The sequence below is a fragment of the Gadus macrocephalus genome, chromosome 2 (genome assembly GCF_031168955.1).
Source record: "Gadus macrocephalus chromosome 2, ASM3116895v1".
NCBI classification, from domain to species: Eukaryota; Metazoa; Chordata; class Actinopteri; order Gadiformes; family Gadidae; genus Gadus; species Gadus macrocephalus.
In genome coordinates, this window is record NC_082383.1 from 21,251,624 (window position 1) to 21,271,565 (window position 19,942).

The 19,942-nt window shown below is 46.0% G+C and overlaps 2 protein-coding genes across 2 annotated transcripts; both read left to right on the forward strand.

The window, feature by feature from the left end:
* Positions 1-1,338: 1,338 nt before the first annotated feature.
* Positions 1,339-3,338, forward strand: LOC132469887 (RNA-binding protein FUS-like). Its single transcript, XM_060068008.1, has 4 exons — positions 1,339-1,490; positions 2,039-2,063; positions 2,310-2,479; positions 3,088-3,338. Exons 1-4 carry the CDS (start codon positions 1,478-1,480, stop codon positions 3,336-3,338), a joined length of 459 nt encoding a protein of 152 aa, XP_059923991.1. The 5' UTR covers positions 1,339-1,477.
* Positions 3,339-4,781: 1,443 nt separating this feature from the next.
* LOC132469890 (RNA-binding protein FUS-like) lies at positions 4,782-18,920 on the forward strand. The gene is made up of 13 exons (XM_060068023.1): positions 4,782-4,835; positions 5,156-5,474; positions 5,567-5,783; positions 10,307-10,341; positions 13,632-13,673; positions 13,826-13,935; positions 14,296-14,425; positions 14,840-14,938; positions 15,256-15,288; positions 15,352-15,448; positions 15,581-15,678; positions 18,015-18,147; positions 18,551-18,920. The coding sequence occupies exons 1-13, from the start codon at positions 4,782-4,784 to the stop codon at positions 18,588-18,590; spliced, it is 1,407 nt and encodes a 468-aa protein (XP_059924006.1). The 3' UTR covers positions 18,591-18,920.
* Positions 18,921-19,942: the final 1,022 nt, after the last annotated feature.

Below are 19,942 nucleotides of genomic sequence, written 5' to 3' on the forward strand. Positions count from 1 at the left end.
TTTGTGATTTATGGTCCTATAGACAAATATGCACTATATTCTCTCTAACCTTGTTTCACCAAATTTGCTAGCATTTTATATCATGTGGTCATATTTTGTATGTTGAGTGATTTTTATTTTATTTTTAAATGCATTTCATTGAATATGTAGCAGCCTTTGCAGATGCTGTGAAAAAAATTAGATTTTGGCGACAACTGAGTTTTGAGTAACAAGACATCCAGGGAGGACTGTCCACTTGCCAGATGAATGGACAATGATATAGCAATACTTTTTATTTCATTTATATCCCTTTGTGCCATGCAGGTGCCTTTTTAATAAACAATATTAAACATGTTCTGTCAGTATTGTTTCTCTGTGTTCCTGCGGTTTTCTACAGACGTCGGATAAGCATGACGATTAAATAATCTTAAAAGGGATATTAAGGGATAAATGCATATTTAAACACCATACCATAATATAGGGTGCTGCGTTGCCATGTTTGTGCTGTAGTCCACGTCCACAGACGGTATGGGAGCAAAGTGGAGCATAAAGGATCTCAGTCACCGTGCTCTCCCATGAGTCGACGCACTCCATGAACTCTATGGAGATTTTGCAACTAATCTGCACGTACAAATATTTAAGGATGTATTCACACTGAATGAAAGGAAACTACAAGGAAAATACGTTTTTTTAGTGTATGAGCTGCTGGTCATGCAGATATGCTTCCCTAGAAAAATATCAATTTGAATTGGTAAGAAAATGAAATGGAAAGAAAACTAGCAAAATTTGGCATTTTATTTTATTCTATTGGTAACCAAAAGGCTAAACATTTTGAGATATCATTTTTCACATAAAAGACAAAAGTAACTTTGTTTTGAAAAGTTGTGGGGCCATATAATGGCTTAGATGTAACATATTTTTAAACTGTCATCAATATACGGGATTATTGGCAATGAACTGGGGGATCGGTATGAGGTCAGAGTAGATAATAACGGCGAGGGAAACTAAACGCACAATGGCGCATCAAATGGGCAAAGCACTGCCCTCAAATTTGACCAAGTAAACAACTGAAGTGATACCCTGAATAAGATTGAACAATTTTTCAGAAATCTGTAAACAAATTATGCTTAAAAAGTGATGGGGACAAAATAGGTATTTTAAAAATAGTGTTTGGGTCATGTCCCCTGGGTTCCCAGTTTAAATGACTCCTCATCCCATAGGCAGCAAAACGTACGCAAAGCAACCACTGCTGTTACTGCACATGCCCCACATACTTCATACACGTACGGTACTTCTCTCCTCAGGACATGCGTGGCAGTGCGGTAATCCTGCCACCAGGGGGCTGTCCTCCAACTGACAGTCTCTGTATCAGCGGCATGGCAGTGCGTGATCTGGCCACCAAGGGGCGCTCCTGCACCAGTCAGTCTGTGTTCGGCGCCCGTGGAGAGCTCGGCTAGCGTTATTGTTTTGGCCATTAAACCCATTTCCAGAAGCCGAAATGGCATCTAACGGTAAGACGCGTGTTTAGTGGTATTAAGAATACTATAATGTCAACGTAATGCTATATCATAGGAGCCGTGTTGTCGTGAGCATGGCATCACAGGGGGTTGCGCACCGTTAACCCAGCGCTGAGCTAAACGACGTTATGTCCACATCAGTGCACGGTTAAAATTGGCAAAATTGGCTTATTCGACCTGATTCAAAAACTCAAGACGTAGTATGCTGCAGGATGTTAACTATTGCAATTCATACATTTACCATTGAGCAATGTTATTTATATGAGCCGGTCTGTGCTATTGACCCAGTTTACGCTAGTGCGTAAAAGCAAGCCAGGCATGGTGATGATGCGCTCCGGTTAGAATACCCTTAATGATGCTCTCGTTGGGCATCTACCGCTGACACACTATCTGCACATATAGTGCTTTCTCTTGACTAAGTGGTCTCCCGTTGCTGTATGGATCATTAAATCGTCTTTATATCTGTCGATATGTTAGTACAGAGCTCGTGTTTGCATGTGAATTGTTGTGAGTGAATTGACAGGTCTTGTATTCCCCTTCAGAATATTCCCAGTCAGCTCCGCAGGGGTGAGTGATTTTATATAATTTTCAGGTTTTTTTGTTATGATTATAATTATATAATTATTATCATGTGTATTATTATCATATTAGTTTCTGGTTCGAAAATGTGATGTCAACAACAAAGGCCTTCATATATCGTGCCTACACATCCAGATACCTGACCTCTGCCTTCAATTCCTACCTCGTCTAGTCAAACGTGTTATCGCGTCCGAGAGCGAAACCCGACTGTTGGTCTTGCGTATTCCTCCGCAGCTACGGCTCCTACGGTGGCGCGGCCAGCCAGAGCTACGGGCAACCCTCCGGCCAGGGCTACAGCCAGCAGGGGGGGTACGGAGGAGGGGGAGGGTACAGTCAGAGCCCAGAGAGTGGCTCTGCCTCCTACAACCAGGGAGGCTACGGCAGCTATGGCCAGCCACAGTCGGGTACAGTTTCAAGTTGGTCCACTTTTCCCACGCTTTGACGTGCATGCTTATTATCGCTATACGGGTCAATACAGTATGATTATGGTGTATTGCATGAGATCTGTTATGTTAAGGGAATTCAAGAGAATATCTTTGTGGTACAATAATAATAATAGATTCAATTGATATAGCGCTTTTCTCACACTCAAAGCGCTTTACATAGGGGCACAACAATCGATAAAAAAAGAAAAAATATAGAGTTAATGGGGCTAGGGTTGGTGGGTGATCTAGGGGTAGGCAGAGTCACGAACCACATGTGGTACATGTGGTTCACCAGTACAGCGTTTCTCAACTGGTGGTGGTGGTGGCATTAAGCTAAGATTGTGGGTGAGGTCGTCCAAAAACTGAATTACATCTTTGTTTAAATCATTCAGGACGTTGTTGTTGTTTTAGGTTCATGTGGCATCCTTAAGCTATCGTTGTTGTGTACGGGGAATGGGTTAACCTAACGATCGTTAGAGCTTCTTCTGCCAATGTTCTTAATTTAAGTCGCTTTGGCTAAAAGCGTGAACGATAATGTAATCCTTTCGATCGGCCTCTGAGCGTTTTCTGTGCTCCCTCCGTCCTAGGAGGGTACGGTTCCTCTCCTCCCAGCCAGGGGGGGGGCGGCAGCTACCCGGGCCAGTCCTATAGCTCCGGGGGCTACAGCGGCGGCGGCGGCAGTGGGGGCGGACAGCCCTCCTCTGGGGGGTACGGCCAGCAGTCGTCCTACTCAGCCTACGGCCAGCAGCCCCCTGCTTCACAGCAGCAGCAGCCCCCCTCCCCCCCCCCCTGCAGGGTACGTACAGACACCCCCTCCCCCCCCCCCCCCCCAGGTTGAACCCCAGGCAAACGCCCCATCAAGCCACACACCCGCTCATGCTTTCCAACTGCGCTACAGATGGGTCGGTAGCTTTGTTGCGTACGGGGAAGGGGTTAACCTAACAATTGGTAGTGCCTGGCACTCGGTTCTACGAACATCCTGACTCTGCCGCCAGCGATATGTTGTTTCTCTTTACTTTGACAAATGTACTTATTGCAAGTCTGCTAAATGCCATAATGTAAATGGAAAGGATGGGGGTAGAATTTCTTTCAAATATTTTTTATTTTGTTTGAGTTTTCCACTTTCTATTTATTTCCCATACTTTTTTTGAGTATTGCAGAAACATTTCTTTTTTTGTTGTTGTACAGTCAAGCAGGCAAAATCCCAGCCTGTAAAATATCTATCACTGAATGAATGTCTTCAGTGGGTGAAGTCAGACCCTTTGTCTAAGGGACTCAGCCGAGCTTCCACAAAAGACTCAAAACTCCCCTGGTCAGAGTTCACCTAGACTCTGCATAGCCTCCCTCCCGGTCCTCCTACGCACTATGTTGTGCGTCATGGCCCTTAATGTACACACTCATTGTACTTAACAATTATTTGCCGAAGGCGAAGTGAATAGTGGGGAATAGCCCTAGTATTGGGGCTGTTCCCCACTATTCACGGAGCCTGATTGTTTTAGCATATACTACACGTGAACACTCCAAAAATACACAGGCCAACCCTTTTTGCCGTGATTTATTTGTTTCTGTTATTCGTTTTTATTAGCGTGACGAGACGACATTTTGCGATGAAAACAATATCCAGAGTTTGAGATCTCAATCACGGGATATTGCCCAATATCCCGAGAAAGCGAACCAATCAAATTGCGCCATCCTAAGAGGTTCACGTGGAGCATATACTAAATAGATATAGTACCGAGTTGTGTAGCATCGTGTCCGAGCTATCTTTGTTGCACACGGGGATCGGAAAACCTGGCGATTTTTAGTGCTTGGCACTTGGTGCTATGAAAATCCTTACTGTACCAACAGCCACCCCTGGTTTTTCCTTCTTCTGACAAATGTACTGATCGTAAGTCGCGTTGGATTAAAGCGTCTGATTAATGCCCTCAATGTAAAGGCGAAGGACGGGGGTAGAATTTATTTTCAATATATGTTTTCACGTTGTCCACTCTCTGTTTATTTACCATACTTTTTTTGGTATTGCATAAACATTTATTCGTTATATCGTGCAGGGAGGTAGACAGAATCCCATCCTGTAAAATTCCTATCACTCATGCCTCTGTGAAGTCAAACGGGGCCCGTGGTGACGAGGTCGCAGGTCCGTCACACACTTTGTCGGGGCGGCATGTGGCTCAGGAGGTAGAGCGGGTTGGCTGGCTAGTTCGATCCCCGGTTCCTCCTAGCCGAGTGTCGAGGTGTCCCTGAGCCAGACAGACCTCACCCTGACTGGCTGTCACCTCACATGGCTGACTCCGCCGTCGGTGTGCGCATCAATGGGCGAATGTTAGGCAACATTGTAAAGCACCGTAAAAGGCAACTAAAAATAATTTCCTACTAACCTATATCTAATATAGAACCTCTTTCTCATGGACTACTGGGATGTTTTGTGTATGATTGAATGTGTATCTAACGTGCTCTATGTTTTGGTGCGCTCTTTGCATGCATCGACTCAATCATCACGAGTGATGAGTGAATGAAAAGCGCACTTATAGATGTTCTCTAATGTAACGGTGTCTACCATTGTCTGTACCACTACCTTTCCATGAACAACGGGCCCCCCACCCATTAGCTTTCCTAGCTTCCTTGGGGGGGGGACCCCTTCACCCTGCCCAATAGATTCTGCACCCCAACTGTCATCCGTTCACTCTGAGAATTCACTCGTTCATCCATCCCCCCCCCAGCTACGGCGGGAGCGCCACGCCGTCGTCGGCGTACGGCCAGCCGCCCAGCGCGGGGCCCGGCTACGGGGGGCAGGGCGGGGGGGCCTACGGCGGCGGGAGTGGCGGCGCTCCGGGCGGGGGCTACGGGGCCAGCCAGCCGCCCCCCCAGCACGGCGGCGGCGGCGGCGGCGGCGCCCCCTACAACCAGCCCTCGGGCTACAGCTCCCCGGCCGCCCAGAGCTACGGCCAGCAGGGGCAGTACGCCCCCGGTGGAGGTACGGCGCCGGTTCTGACCAGTTTGAACTGAACTTGAGGACAGAGGAGGAGAGTCCAGATTCTGACCTCTGACCCCCCCTCTTCCCCTCAGGCTACGGGCAGGACAGCCCCCCAATCAGCGGAGGGGGGGGCGGCGGCAGCTACAGCAGCCAGGACAGCGGCTACGGGGGTCCGGAGGGCCCCTCCGGCCGCGGGCCCCGCGGCGGGGGCTACGGCGGCGGGTTCGGGGGTCGCGGCGGCGGCGGCGGCTTTGAGCGGGGCTTCGACCGCGGGGGCCGCGGTGGGCCCCGGGGCCGAGGGGGAATAGGGTAAGTGGGGGGAACCCTTTCGTTGTTGTCGTTGTTGTTGATGTTGTCGTTGTTGTCGTTTGTTTCGCTCACTCCCCTCCCATCGGTGAACACCTGAATGTGGTCGACGTGTGGTCACGGTCGTATGTTTACCAAGAGTCCCTGTCTATTATAGAGTTTATAGAGTCACGAACTGCAATATCTGGTTTTTCAAAGTAAAAGTACCGTACTGGGTTCACCCTAGATTTGTCCGAGACAAGGTTCAGAAAGGCCAAGCGAGGTGCCAGATATTAGTTATTGGATTCAAAGGATTTTTCCCCTCACTATTTTATGTTTATAAACAATAAAAAATATTTTTTTTATGATTGTAATAAAAAAAAAAGGGGACAATGCTGAACTCCATTGAGGAAGCCAATGCATTTGGATAATTCAAAGCACTCACAATACACATTGGTTAACAATGTGCAGCCTTATCAATGTCATTCTTTCTTTTGCTGAAGCACCTTTTAAACCATGTAATTAAAGGTGCTTTCCAAACTTGAATTATGTCATTAGAAACCTAAGGTGGAAGCAGAATTATAATCCTTCCTTTCAGTGTATAGGGTAAAATATGTGGTGACACGGTTGTCTTAAAATAGCCCCGAAAGCTGGCAATGATTTTCATAAAGACTGTTGTCCTGAACAAAGAGTGGTTTATGGGGAACTAGACCAACTGGTCTGGCAGGGTGAGGAGAAGATCAGTCCGGATATTAAAAAAACACATGATGGATCACATTCTTTAGGCAAAGACACTAAGACAAAAATATATTGTTTTGTAAGGTTGTGGATTCCCAAATTAGTCAAATAAAAGGATTCTTCAGGAATGGTCAAGAAGTAAAAGGGGGAACCAGACCAGAAAGACAAGCCATTGTGTTTCTGATTCTTTCTTTTTTTAGCCCACACAATATAAAGGGAATTTTATGCAGCTCAATGGGCATGCGCTCATTTGAATAGGAAATATTATCTTCAAAAAACTATAAATACAATTTGAATCTGCCTTGCCCCATATTGCAGCCTAGATAAAGGGTTATTGTTTAATTATTTAGATCAATATATTGGAAGTGAATAATGATTTCCACTGGGCTATTCAGTTTTTCCCCCTTGCTTGTGTTAACCTTCAACTGATTGACCCTTGACACTTGAACACTTCAATGTAACCCGAAGCAACGCAGAAACTACTAGAAACCAGAACGGCCGACGTAAATATCTTTCAAAAAGATAACAGCGTTTGCATTGTCTGTCCATTTTGACGCAACATCCTCGGAACCGCTGAAGGTCAGGGTAAGAGTGCGCTTTGTTGTACAAGAATGCAACAAAGAACATGTACAAGAATATAAATTTTCATTTCCTTGTTGCGCTTCGGGGAAATAACGTGAGTGATACGTAGAGCCTTGTAGAGCCAAGGCCACGATTGCTTCACTTTGACAACAATGTAAAGGGTTGGTCAGCCGGCTCTGAACTTCAGAGGAGACTGACTCAAGGGATTAGCAGGAGTGTTCAGATATGGGTGGTGAGGTGATAGATCAATCAATCATTCAAGCAGCTGCTGTCATTCCTCTGGTCAACGGGTCAACGTTGAGAGCGTGAGCTCTGCAGGGAATCACACCTGGTTTCGGGCGATAACTGTCTGATGGTACAAGGCTGCTGTCCCTCAATACTTCTTATTTAATCACAGTGTATCTGTGGATAAACATTGTTATTATTATTATCGTGATTATTATTATTGTTGTGTCGCATAAATAGTCAAATTATATTACGTTATTATTCAAATTGTTATATTTGGAATTGAAGATAAATCCTGAGGCCCAACGGCAAAGGATTATTACTTTATTATTACGAATGTTTTCAGTAATTGAAACCCCTAGGATCTGGTATAGGTAAGTTGATCTCCACATTTCCTAAGTTCATATTTGAGCACCTTTTGATAACAATGTATATTTTTGTTGGTTTGTCATTTTTACCCAAGCCTCCATAATGAATTGAGTTTTCCATTTCATTGTTTGTCGGTGCATCCATTCAAACACGCGTATCGCAACACTTCACACCATGAGATCCCTTAAAAAGGTATAAAACAAAAAGGCAAAACTTTCCTTACTCGTTCATTATGTTTGGATTATGAACAAATTGGAATTACTTTTGCTTCGTCAACGTTTGTCTTCGTTAACCCTGCAAGCCTTCACTTCAGATGTATTGCTCAGGTCCGATCCTGTTGTTTGGCTGTCAAAAAAGAACAATAAGGAAGAGCTCCCAAGCAGCACGCTGTCGTACGGCAGTAAACAAAAAGCTAACAACGGCTTTTAGGGGGCGCTGCTGTGAAAGTGCACGTGTGTGGATGTGAAGACTGAGCCAAGACTGTCTCCTAGGGATTGCGACGTAGAAGGCTTCCCTGAAACAGATTTCATATGAATGTTAGGATGTCAAGAGACACTTTTAACTACAGTACAACTATAAAGTACTACTTTCCCTGTCCCTCCATGGATTATCTCTTATCGCAGTCGTCCTCCATGTTAATATTTACAGAGCGACCAGGGTCAGCACTGAACGCCTTTTATACCAAATTGAACAAGGGTTAAATATCCACACAAATCCCCATACTAGGTTATGTATTTGATTTGTGTGCTTTCATTATCCAAATTGTTCCCAACAATGTTCAAACCAAGAGTAATCTGTCATGTTATACAAGGTTACAGTCTGTCACATTTGGTCGCATTGACATATTGATGGGACTAAGAACGGATTACACACCTACCAATACCCTATACCCCCTAAGATCTGGGAAGAAAAGAAATCGGTGGAAACCTGATCTGTTCAGCTAACTAAGACGCGCTCCTTTGACAAGTGACCCGCACCATCCAAGCTAAAGCAGTGTTTCCCTGCTATGGAAGTTCACGGTTTACCTCAATGAGCCGGCTCACAAGGGCTCCGGTAACGATATTAATGCAGCTTGCTTTGGAGAGGTGACTGGACAGGTTCCATACTCCACTCCATCTGCCAATTTTCTGGCAGCTGGCCTCCACAGGCTGGTGTTCAATTACCACCAGCTACTAGACTCTGCCTGACCCCGTATTCCGGACCGTCAATGGCCTGTGTGAACGGACGCAAGATGGAAATGTGTGATTAGCGTTAATAATTAGCGGTGCCTGCAATGTCATCCCAGTAATTTACCGGGAACTACCTGTGAAAGGGGCTTAAATCTTTTTTGGTGTGAAAAAAAGAAGAAGTTTAATCTGAAATCCAGTTTAATCTGAAGTCCAAATGTGTCTCAAGGGAACACATCAATGGGACAAAGCAAACCAATTAAAGGCCTAACTAAAAGCTGCCACTTCCTTCCGCAGAATGGCAGGAAACACGTCCAGTCACACTTTGATTTCCTGTTCCTCATTTCAATCATTTCAGGTGGGCTACATAGAGATATGTAAGGCACTTGTGGGTGACTTAATTTTGGCATATGCTGCTATGAACTATGAATTCCTTGTGGTAGTTAGCCTAAATTATTATTTCATATTGAAAGTAATATAGGCCACGACTGGCCCTTTCGTTTTGTTAATGCTAGATAGCAAGCTATCCATGTTGTTTATGTTATAAACTCGTATTGAAAATCTAAACACAAATGAAAAGATGTTAGGCATTTAGTGTGTAGATACATAACACCACCATCACACCACCCTCACACCATCATACTGCATCGTACCGAACTGTGAGTTCTGTGAACGTTTCACCCCCTATATACCTATATATGAATATATATATATATATATATTGTATATACACCCCTACCATCATAACATAACAGGAGGGTGATTCCTGTCACTGACCCTCAACCGATCCCAGTCACCTCTCCCCAACTCACCCCCTCACCTCAATGCAACCTTACAGTGATCACTGTGATGCTATGCTTTAATTCATGTTTGAATCTTCCCCTAGGCTCGTACTCTCTCACCAGGGCGGCTTTCTGCTCTGGGGCCTTGAGTCAGGGACGCTGACGTCAGAATGGGCGTGTAGAAAAAGGGTCACAGTCTCCTCTTCCTCGGTTAAAAAACATTGATGATGCATATGATGCAAAAAGATGTGCATTACAGTCACGCCTCAAATAAGTTAATGTGAAGCATTGGGTTGATAAGTGGAGCGTCCTGAAGTTAAAAAGCTCTGAGGTGTGGACTGGTTGGACCATCCAAGAAGCTTTTAGCGTCGATGTGTGCAAGTGACTAAAAAACGATTTGACTTATTGGTCACAAAAAACGTCAAATTGACACTTCACCAAAGAGGCAAGGTCATTTGAGTACCTTGTCCTGGGGCAAGGGTTTATGAACGAGGAACTGAACAGAGATGCCATGACTGACCAGGGCCATGGCTGTGAAGGGGTTCTGTCTTAAAGAAGACAGAAGGTTGAGACAGAAGGTTACCCACCGACCCCACTGACAACACCACACGACCCCGTTTGAGGGCGTCTGGTCTGTGAGCGCCAGTCTTCAGTGAGTGTTGCTCTTTCTCTCCCTCTTCATCAGAATGGGCGACCGTGGAGGATTCAATAAGTTTGGTGGTAAGTTGCAAAAAAAAACAATTTGAGCCAGAGGTTTTAGGGGGTTCCGAGGCTAAAGCTAAAGGGCGGGATTGGTTAGAGCGATCCCATGTTTCAAGCTAATGCTACGATAATGCAGGCTGGTTAAACAGAATGTGTGCAGGGGTGTGCAGGTTCTGATTTGCACCTTATGTAATATGCCTGGGTTAAACATTAGAACATGTATTGTTCACGGGAACATAGAGGAGGAAGTTGGGATTTTCTCATATATAACAGACCCTATTCTTTGAATTGCTACCATTTACTGTAAAGTAGTTGTAAAAAAACGGAAGCATCACGCTTAGTTCCCTGATATACGAGAACGGCTTTAAAAACATATTGTGAACAAATCTGCCAAATAAATTGGACAATTGAGGTTGTTCTTCCCAAACAGACCGATGGAGATCAGAAATCTCTGTTTTCGTCAACACCCCGACTTTCCAAGATTATTTGACAGGAACAAAGTTGATGTTTAAAGAACGAGTTACAAAGTGCCAAACACCACCGAGTCGACGCGTTTCTTTTACACAACACGTGTTGTGGAAAAGTATCTCATATATCAGGAAACAGCCTGCGTGACGGTTTAATAAGGTCTAGTGTCTAGGTGATCTTTCATGCTATTTCTGCAGCCTGGCTGAGGTTAGGTAGCATCCTCAATGTGGTGTGAATGTGATCATACGTGTTTCTCATGCGGCCAGTGTCTCAGGTAAGCATCATCCATGTGTACAGTGGTACGTGTTCCGAGGGGTCTTTGGGCTGCTTGTGCTCCAATGTGGTTCAACCATGTGTTGTTAGTGGTCAAAAGCACATGCAGTGTGTCCAAATGCTGGACGATTGAACGAGTTGGGCGGTCTGGAACAATGGTTGCGCCTCAGACAGTGTGTGTGCCGTTTTTTTTCTCTCTCTCGACAAACGAAAAGTTCCAAGCGCATGGAAATGCGACATTTGGGGGTGGAGTTATCCACGGTTGGTGGCGGACAGAGGTGTGCAGAACGAAAGGGGTGTTAACGGTCTGACGTGGTTTGATGACCATGCTAGGAGGAGGCACTGTACCTGTTGAAACCACCCTTCTATAGAATGAAGGCAAGTGGTTTGCTAATGCTTTGACAAACACGTAAAGGTGCGATTGAGCTAATGGCTAACCAATGGGCCTTATCACCTGGCAGCCATCTTGGTTCCATCTTGGTCCTAAACACTAACTGGGTGGGGGAACTGAATGCAGAAACCAGTTCTCCAAACAGGTGAATGGGAACAATCACAAGGAGCAACTGGCTGCATTCCAATGGCACTAGTTGTTCGGTTGTGGAGTACAACTGGAAGCCGGAACTAGTTTGTAAAACACAGGGCCTGGAGTCACAGGGCAAGAAATCATTGTAGTCCATATCAGCAAACCCTTATCAATCAAAGTGACTCACCCTGCTGAGTGCTACCGAGATACCGTTTGAGCCACAGTCCATCGGAAGAACTTCTCAAGGTTTCAGTGGGCCAATTTTATGAACACACAATACTTATGATTACGGAAGGAGATCTCCCTGATTTCAGATCAACCGTTATGTCTTTGGGTGCAAGTCCAAGACAAGTCTCAAGTTTTTTGTGGCAAGTCAAAGTCAAGTCTATATTGTAGAAGTTGACATCGATATATGATAGTGGACATGGATACATTTGCAATACAGTCCGCAGATTCCCCCCCAAAATGGAAGGAATTAGTTCATTTTCTTGTTGGATAATTATTTGTGAAAATGTGAACTTTGTGAAGCGTTAGTGAACCCCCGGTTTCAGCTCGAATAACAACACTCTCAGCCTTTTGGGCTGAGATGATTCCTTAGCATTCCTAATGAATCATTAGAAATGATAATTGCCAGCGGACAAAAAGCCAACCTGCCTCAGGGCCAAGGATATGGTGAGTAATAAACGATTAATAAACATAATACTAATCATTGCTGTTTTATCGAAATGAAAAGCTCTGATTAGAAGGATAATACCAGAAATGATGTGTTCACATTTTTGCATCAAAAAATAGACTGGAGTAATTTAAGCACTATATATTTGCACTCTGTACTTTTTTGTGTCACGCTACAAATTTGCAGTGCATTGCTCCAGTGTTTCGGGCTTCATGTGAATAAGGAAGTCAGAATTATTCCAAGCAAATGAGTCAGCCTACCTAATTTAATTAATGTGGTTGGATAAATAGAACTCGTACATCGAGTGGTACATCGAGTCGTACTTGATTCTCAAGTCTCGTGCCTCGAGCTGTGTGTCATAGATAATTTCACATTCCTTACTTATTATATATTTTTTTTATTTGGCAGACATTCAGCATCATTTAATGTGTTTTGCTCTCATCGCCCGCACATCCATGTACCAGTGAAACTAGTGCAACACACCAAACCCAAACACTCGAAGGATCTAGCCATAAACGAACCCATAGAACCTCGGTTCGTCTTGAGATGGGGTCTGGCGTAGATGTGCGTCAGTGTTCTACGGCGCCAATAGTAGTACCAAGAACGCCCCCTGTACCCCGGTCGCTCACATCTTTAGATCTGACAAATCGAATAACCCATAATAATACATCAAAAATGGTGTTGACATTGGTACCGCGACAACACAGGTTGCTGCTCAAACATCCAAACAGCTGTGAAAGCATCTTTGTCGCACACATTTTCGCGATGAAATAATGAACGCATCCTTGTGGCCCAGGAATGCATTCTGAAATGCACTAAAAATGGAGATATCTCTGAAGGTGGGGTGACATGTCTTCTGTTGGTCACATTCCTACGGTACTTCGCCACATGTGTTGAAACGACTGAATGTACAACAGCCTCAGCAACAATACCTCGAGACAGCGGAGTTGCAAAGAACAACATACAATGCGAAGACGAAAGCCAGTGCTTCCACTTGTATTCACAACAATGCCAAGAGGCTTTGTGAAGTTGGCCTTTTACTGCACACTTTTTATTTTTTATAGCAATGGCGGCCAAACAGTGTCAAACAGGTTTTTCTTAAAGCACCAATGCTGGTTTTGCATTCTTAAGATCACCCCCGCCCCCTGGGCTTTAGTTGGCTGCATTCAGTATGACAGTGATTGATGGTTGAGGTGTGAATGTCCACTGAAGACTGCGTCACATACATGAAGGGGTCTCAACATATGATGAGGGGTGTAGGGAGGGCTGGGTTGTGTAGTGAGTGGTCCGTTGGCAGTTTGTTAATGTTGTCACACGCCGCATTTCCCACACGCTAATAACCTTCAACTACGTTCTTGTGTCCCCTTGAAGGGCCGAGAGAGCCAGGACATGGACATGGGGGACCTGGCTCCTGTAAGCGTTTGTCTACCTCTTTAGACGTAGTCCTTTTCCTTTTGGGACACATTAAAACACGCAATTGCGAAAAAGACACAGTGGCCTTTCAATGGATGAAGTTTGAGTTCTCACACTGAAAGTAAATGACTTTTGTTTATTTTCCTCAGCAGTACCAGATCAGGATAACTCTGACAACAATACCATCTTCGTGCAAGGCCTAGGAGATGATTACACTGTTGAGGCAGTCGCTGACTTCTTTAAGCAGATTGGCATCATCAAGGTACGTACCGATTCCGGGTTGGCTGGCTCACAGAGGCGTCACTGTATGACAAACAGGTGTCGCTCATAACATTGTTGCATGGGTAGCAGATAGACAAGTAGTATCCCACCTGGTACCTGATACGATTTTTTTCCCTAGTTTAGCCTACAATCAGTGCCCTGGTACATAACACTTGTAGACCCGGGATTAGGGTTATATCCTACAATAAAACCTGGGTGAAAAGAGTCTTGATAGCCAAGGTGACACTGAACGAGTCTTACTATCATATCAGACATGACACTTATGTTTCATCTTGCTCCAACCCTGCAACGCATCGAGTTGTTCCTCATTCATCCGCTGCCCGTTTCTTTCTCCCGTCAGATCAACAAGAAGACGGGTCTGCCGATGATCAACCTCTACACTGACCGGGACACGGGCAAGCTGAAGGGGGAGGCCACCGTCTCCTTCGACGACCCCCCCTCCGCCAAGGCCGCCATCGACTGGTTTGACGGTGAGGGGCTCGGGGAGGGAAGACCTCCACAACTCCAAGCTCATGTCTACCTCCTGAGGCGTGTGGCTCAGGAGGTAGAGCGGCTTGGCTGGTAACTGACAGGTTGCGAGTTCGATCCCCGGCTCCTCCTCGCCGAGTGTCGAGGTGTCCCTGAGCGAGGCGCCTCACCCTGACTGCTCCCGACGAGCCGGCTGTCGCCCTGCGTGGTTGACCCCGCCGTCAGTGTGTGAATGTGTGCATTAATGGGTGAATGTTAGGCACTATTGTAAAGTGCTTTTAGTGGCCAGTGGTTAGAAAAGCCCTGCATAAATGCAGACCACTTACCATTTACGCCTGGCATGTTGAGTCAGTCTTCTCTAAACGGATGAAGACCGCCGGTGTCAGCCCCATGTCTGACCAGCCTTCCCTCCCCAGGGAAGGAGTTCAGCGGGAACCCCATCAAGGTGTCCTTCGCCACCCGCCGGGCCGACTTTGGGGGCCGGGGGGGCATGCGCGGCGGGCGCAGCCGCGGAGGTGAGTCAACAATCAATGACCTACAAGGGGAATCGGAATGCCACCTTCCCAGATCAGGATGATCTCACGGGGCTGATCATCATACCGTCCAATAACAGACGCTTAATGGTTTAATGACAAGCGGGCTGGGGGCTGAAGGGAGGGGGGGCTTTCATGCCGTATTTGACTGCTACTTGACCACTTGGCAGTCAAGTAGCAGTCGACTGCTAACTGGATGACGTCGAGGAGCAGTCGACATACACCCCCGGGGTTGATGTCCGACGCGAAACGGCGGCGAACCGGTGGCGCCATTCTAACCGCCGCTGCGTTCTGCTCAGGACCCGCGGGTCGAGGGGGCTTCGGAGGGGGGCGTGGAGGAGGAGGAGGACCGGGGGGTATTGTAGGAGGAGGCGGAGGAGGAGGAGGAGGAGGAGGACCCGGTGGTTTCCCAGGGGGCAACGGGGGAGGAGTCGGCAGCGGTGGGAACGGAGGCGGACAGCAGAGGGCCGGCGATTGGAAATGTTGCAACCCGTGAGTTTATGCATTCATTTACCCCCGTCGGTGGCGCCTGATGGACGCCAATCCCCGGATTGACTGTTTCTGAACCAACTCCCCTTCCTGTCCCCACTCCCCCCCCCCCCCTTTGTCTTCACGGTTCCTCAGTGAATGCAGCAACTTGAACTTCTCCTGGCGCAACGAGTGCAACCAGTGCAAGGCCCCCAAGCCGGAGGGGGCCGGGGGAATGCCCACCATGGAAAGAGGTGACATTCTAACACACAGACGGGCCGCAGCGTCGTCTGTCAGCGTACACGGACCATTTGTTTTCGACACACCATTCACTGCGACGGAAAGAATGTGGTTGTATGGATGTGTTAAAAAGAGGGGGTGGTGGGCACACCCGAAGGTCATCCACAGGTGCTAGACAACTGTGCTGAATACAAGAGAAAGGAGGGTCCGCACACTGTTTTAATGCTCCAGAACTAGGTTTATTAACAGGCAACGTTTCGATCGCTAGGGATCTTCATAAGGAAGATCCCTAGCGATCGAAACGTTGCCTGTTAATAAACCTACACGGTTCCGTGTGTTGTCATTTTTTTTTATCATTATTTTATTTCCTCTTTATTTCGTTTTGAGAGTACGTAGCTGACGTAGAATGATCGATATTAGTTTTGTCTCAGGCACATCAGTGAGCATCAGAACTATCAGTCACGCGATGTAGCCTATCAGGTCGACCGAGTTAAGTGCATATTAGGCCCGAGACAGAACAGATCATGAGGGCATTAACCCAACTCGGCCTCTTTTGTGACGTGTGTCCGACACCGGAAAACACATCATTAGTTAGTTATAGAGGATAGGTTGCACAATTTGCTGACATATTCGTAGGAGAGATGAGTGAACACTTGAAGGCTACTATAATAATTACATGAATTAACTATTTATAACCAATCAAGCCCATGACGACTCGTGTCTATGGGTATGGCGATGCGTGTCTGACACAAGAACACAGACAATTATAAATTTTTAGAGGAAATGTCCTCTCATGTCTTTACAGGTCTAAATTCCGTATTAATTTCTATTTGAATATAAACGTAGGTTTATATTACAGGCATCCCTCTCAAGCACACTAAGGTGCGCTTCAATCCAACCTTCATTAACCTCTATAGTTTAATAATTATTCAAACTAACGAATGATAACGAGCCGAGCTGTTGAGACCTCCAGCCATGCTCTGTGTCTCAACCACAAGAATCGGTCGCTTCTGTATTTAATGCTAGGCCTATATTGTATGATTTGAGTGCTTGGTTTGGATGTCTCTTTAGCCGCCATACATTGTTAAGGGGAGACACCTTGGAAAGTTGTGACCATCAAAGGACCGCACCAAAGCCTTTGGTCTGCCACCAATTATTTACCTTGCACGTGGTTACCGATAGCTCACTCCTCAGGACTTCCCCCCAGAGTAGTGTTGAGCAAACCGCACATTGTTTGTTCACCAGTAGAGCGACAATAGGCCATACCTCTTTTGAGGGAAACCTTTCCCTGCGCTGCCATTAACAAAGACATCGTGGTCATACAAGGGACCTTTGCCTTTATGTAATTATCAGTTCATCACATGTTTGTGAAAGGCAAACACAATCTGTGAACGAATGACGCCTGCGTGATCACCTCCTCCCACTCCTCGCTGACAGGGGTCCTCTCCAGCACTCCCAGCTCTGCTCTGACCCATGAGCCACCGCGCTGTAGCAATGTCTGTGTTACAGGAGGTGGCCTTGACTCCTTGAACCAGTTAATCGCAAAATACGATTCACCGAGCAGGTGTTCCATGGCGAAGATCTCCCTGAGTGTATGACGGTGATGGTGATGGATGGTCTAACCTGTGCACATTGATCGCTCCATGCGCAAAACAGGGTATGCGGCCTCGCCCAGCCAGCCAGAGTCCAACCAGTGTGCCTCCTTAAACCGTCCATCAACCAGCCACACGCTCCACATCCGCATCGGCTCCTAGAAGGAGCGAAACGACTGCCCACGACCAAAGCGTCAATGCGTTTGCGTGGGCATTGCATTGAGTCGACGTTGAACCATAACGAAGCCTTTAGACCATTGGTTCTCAAAGTGCGGCCCGCGGGCCAATGGCGGTCCGCGGAATCATTCCTGGCGGCCCGCAATGACATACATAATTATGTAAGTTATAAAAAATAATAATATATATATATATTTTTTTTTTTATTATTAAATCAATATTAATTTAAACAAATATAAATAAATGTAAAGAGAAAATTCGACTCTCTCTAGCTTTCAATTAAATCCTTTTACATTTGTTAGTTTTAATCCAGCTGTACATTATTTTGAAAGGGTGAACCTCAGTTTCGTGATTTAGACCTCACTTGACCTCACTCCCGGAGGTCCACGGTGCAATGTTTTTTTTGACCACTGGGATGCTGACGGCGTTTCCCGCCCTCAGTCAAATTTTGGGTTCCTAAATTGGCCCTCAGTTGTCAAAACTTTCAGAACCCCTGCTTTAGACTGTGTGCGTGTGTGTGTCTGTTTGTGTGGACCGTGCGACCCCCGCTCACAGTTCCACCCGTTGTTTCCCCTCCCCAGGGGGGTACGGTGGGGGCGGCGGCGGCCGGGGGGGCTTTGAGCGCGGCGGGGGCTTCAGAGGACGGGGAGGCGACCGGGGGGGGGCCTTCCGGGGATCCCGGGGAGGGTTCGGACCCGGGAAGATGGACAGCAGGTGACTGCCGGCTCTCGCTGATTGCCGTCTGTGTTGATGTTGTATTGATCGTGTGTTGATCGATGTGATAAAGAGACGGGAGGTACCGCCCGAAAGTGAGAGCACCTCTTTAGCCGTGGTCACACACAATGCCCGCTGACACTGGCGATGTCTCGCACCTCTGATCACCGCCTCTGTCATCGTACAGTCACGGCTGCACTAATGAGAGACATGTGGCTACATATCTCTTTCACTTTGTTGTCACTTGTGTTTTTGTCTGTCTCGTTATCACGTTGTCACGCTCTCTGGGTTTTGTTGAATCTTTCTTGTTCACTGTCTGGAAAGCACATAAGATACCAAAACCAATTTCCCTGTATGTGAAAATCGACTCTGCAATAAACGTCTTTCTGATCTGATTCCTCAGGGGCGATCACAGACAGGAGCGGCGGGACCGGCCTTACTGAGGGGGGGGAGGGGAGGGGGGGGGGGCACCCAACTCAGAGTCCCTGCCTGCCTGATCACCACACACACCCAAATCCCCCAACCACAACGCATGGACCGGCCATGTTTTTACCCCCCTTTCATGACCCCCCAGGCCCCATCAAGGACTTTGACGTGTCGTGTTTTAGTTTAGTGGTACGCAACTCTTTCTTTCTTTCTTTCTTTCTTTCTTTCTTTCTTTCTCTCTCTCTCTCTCTCTCACTCTCACTCTCTCTCTCTCTCTCTCTCTCTCTCTCTCTCTCTCTCTCTCTCTCTCTCTCACTCTCACTCTCTCACTCTCTCTCTCTCTCTCTCTCTGCTGTTTGTTGTGAAAGTCAACCTCCTGCTGGAACCCTGATGGCGGCGTCCCGTCTTTTGTCTCCCAAGGCGTCACAAGTCGTTTTTCGTTTGGTTTGCAAGGCTTTTGTGTTGTGCTTTAAAACGCGATGTGTATTGTTTGTTTTGAAAATTAAACCGAACCAAAGCAGTGTGGTGTGGTTTTTCTTATTGTATTGTTCAACGCTTCCTGTTTAAGTAAATAAGCAAATTAGTAAATAAGCCGATGTGTTGAGGTTTGAAGAGGTTTTGTGTACACAAGGTCACGTGACACGAGGGACTGAAACACCAGATTATTAACTTACATTATGGAGTTAAAGCACACATGCCTTCAAGGTTTAAACAACACAGTCTTCCTTTCATTTACTTTCTGTTTTTCAATTCCGGTGCCACCAACCTATGTCATCCACCCTGATAACAGAATATCAAATATTTCTACTTGATATTGTAAGATATTTTTTCTTTTACATTTTTTATTTGTACAATAGAATCAACAATAATTCATATCTAAAAGTAAAAATGGTTATAAATAAAGAGACAGAAGCTTGCAGTTTCCCTGTCAGAATGACTTTGCACTTTGGAGTTGAAGGCCTAGGAAGTAACCGGAAGTTTTGATTAATGGGCACATAAATCACTCACAATATGTGTATCATTTAAAAAATGTCTCCAAAATAGGGTTAAAGTCCAGTTTTTGTCGTTATTGCCATTAACGGGTGTTTTCTAATGCCATTCGGCGATCATATCACTTTGGGGAGACGTGGTGGAAGGTAGCCTAAACTAAAAACTAAACTCATTACGTCCATCGCATCAGGCCTGTCCTGACTGTTGCATTGCAGCTGTAGTCCTCAATGATGATAATAATAATAATAATAATAATAATAAAAATAATACATTTAATTTGAAGGCGTCTTTCTCGGCACTAAGGGACGACGTAAAAAGACACACAAAAGTCATTAAAAATAAACAACAATAAGATAACGAAAAAATAACAATAGTAAGA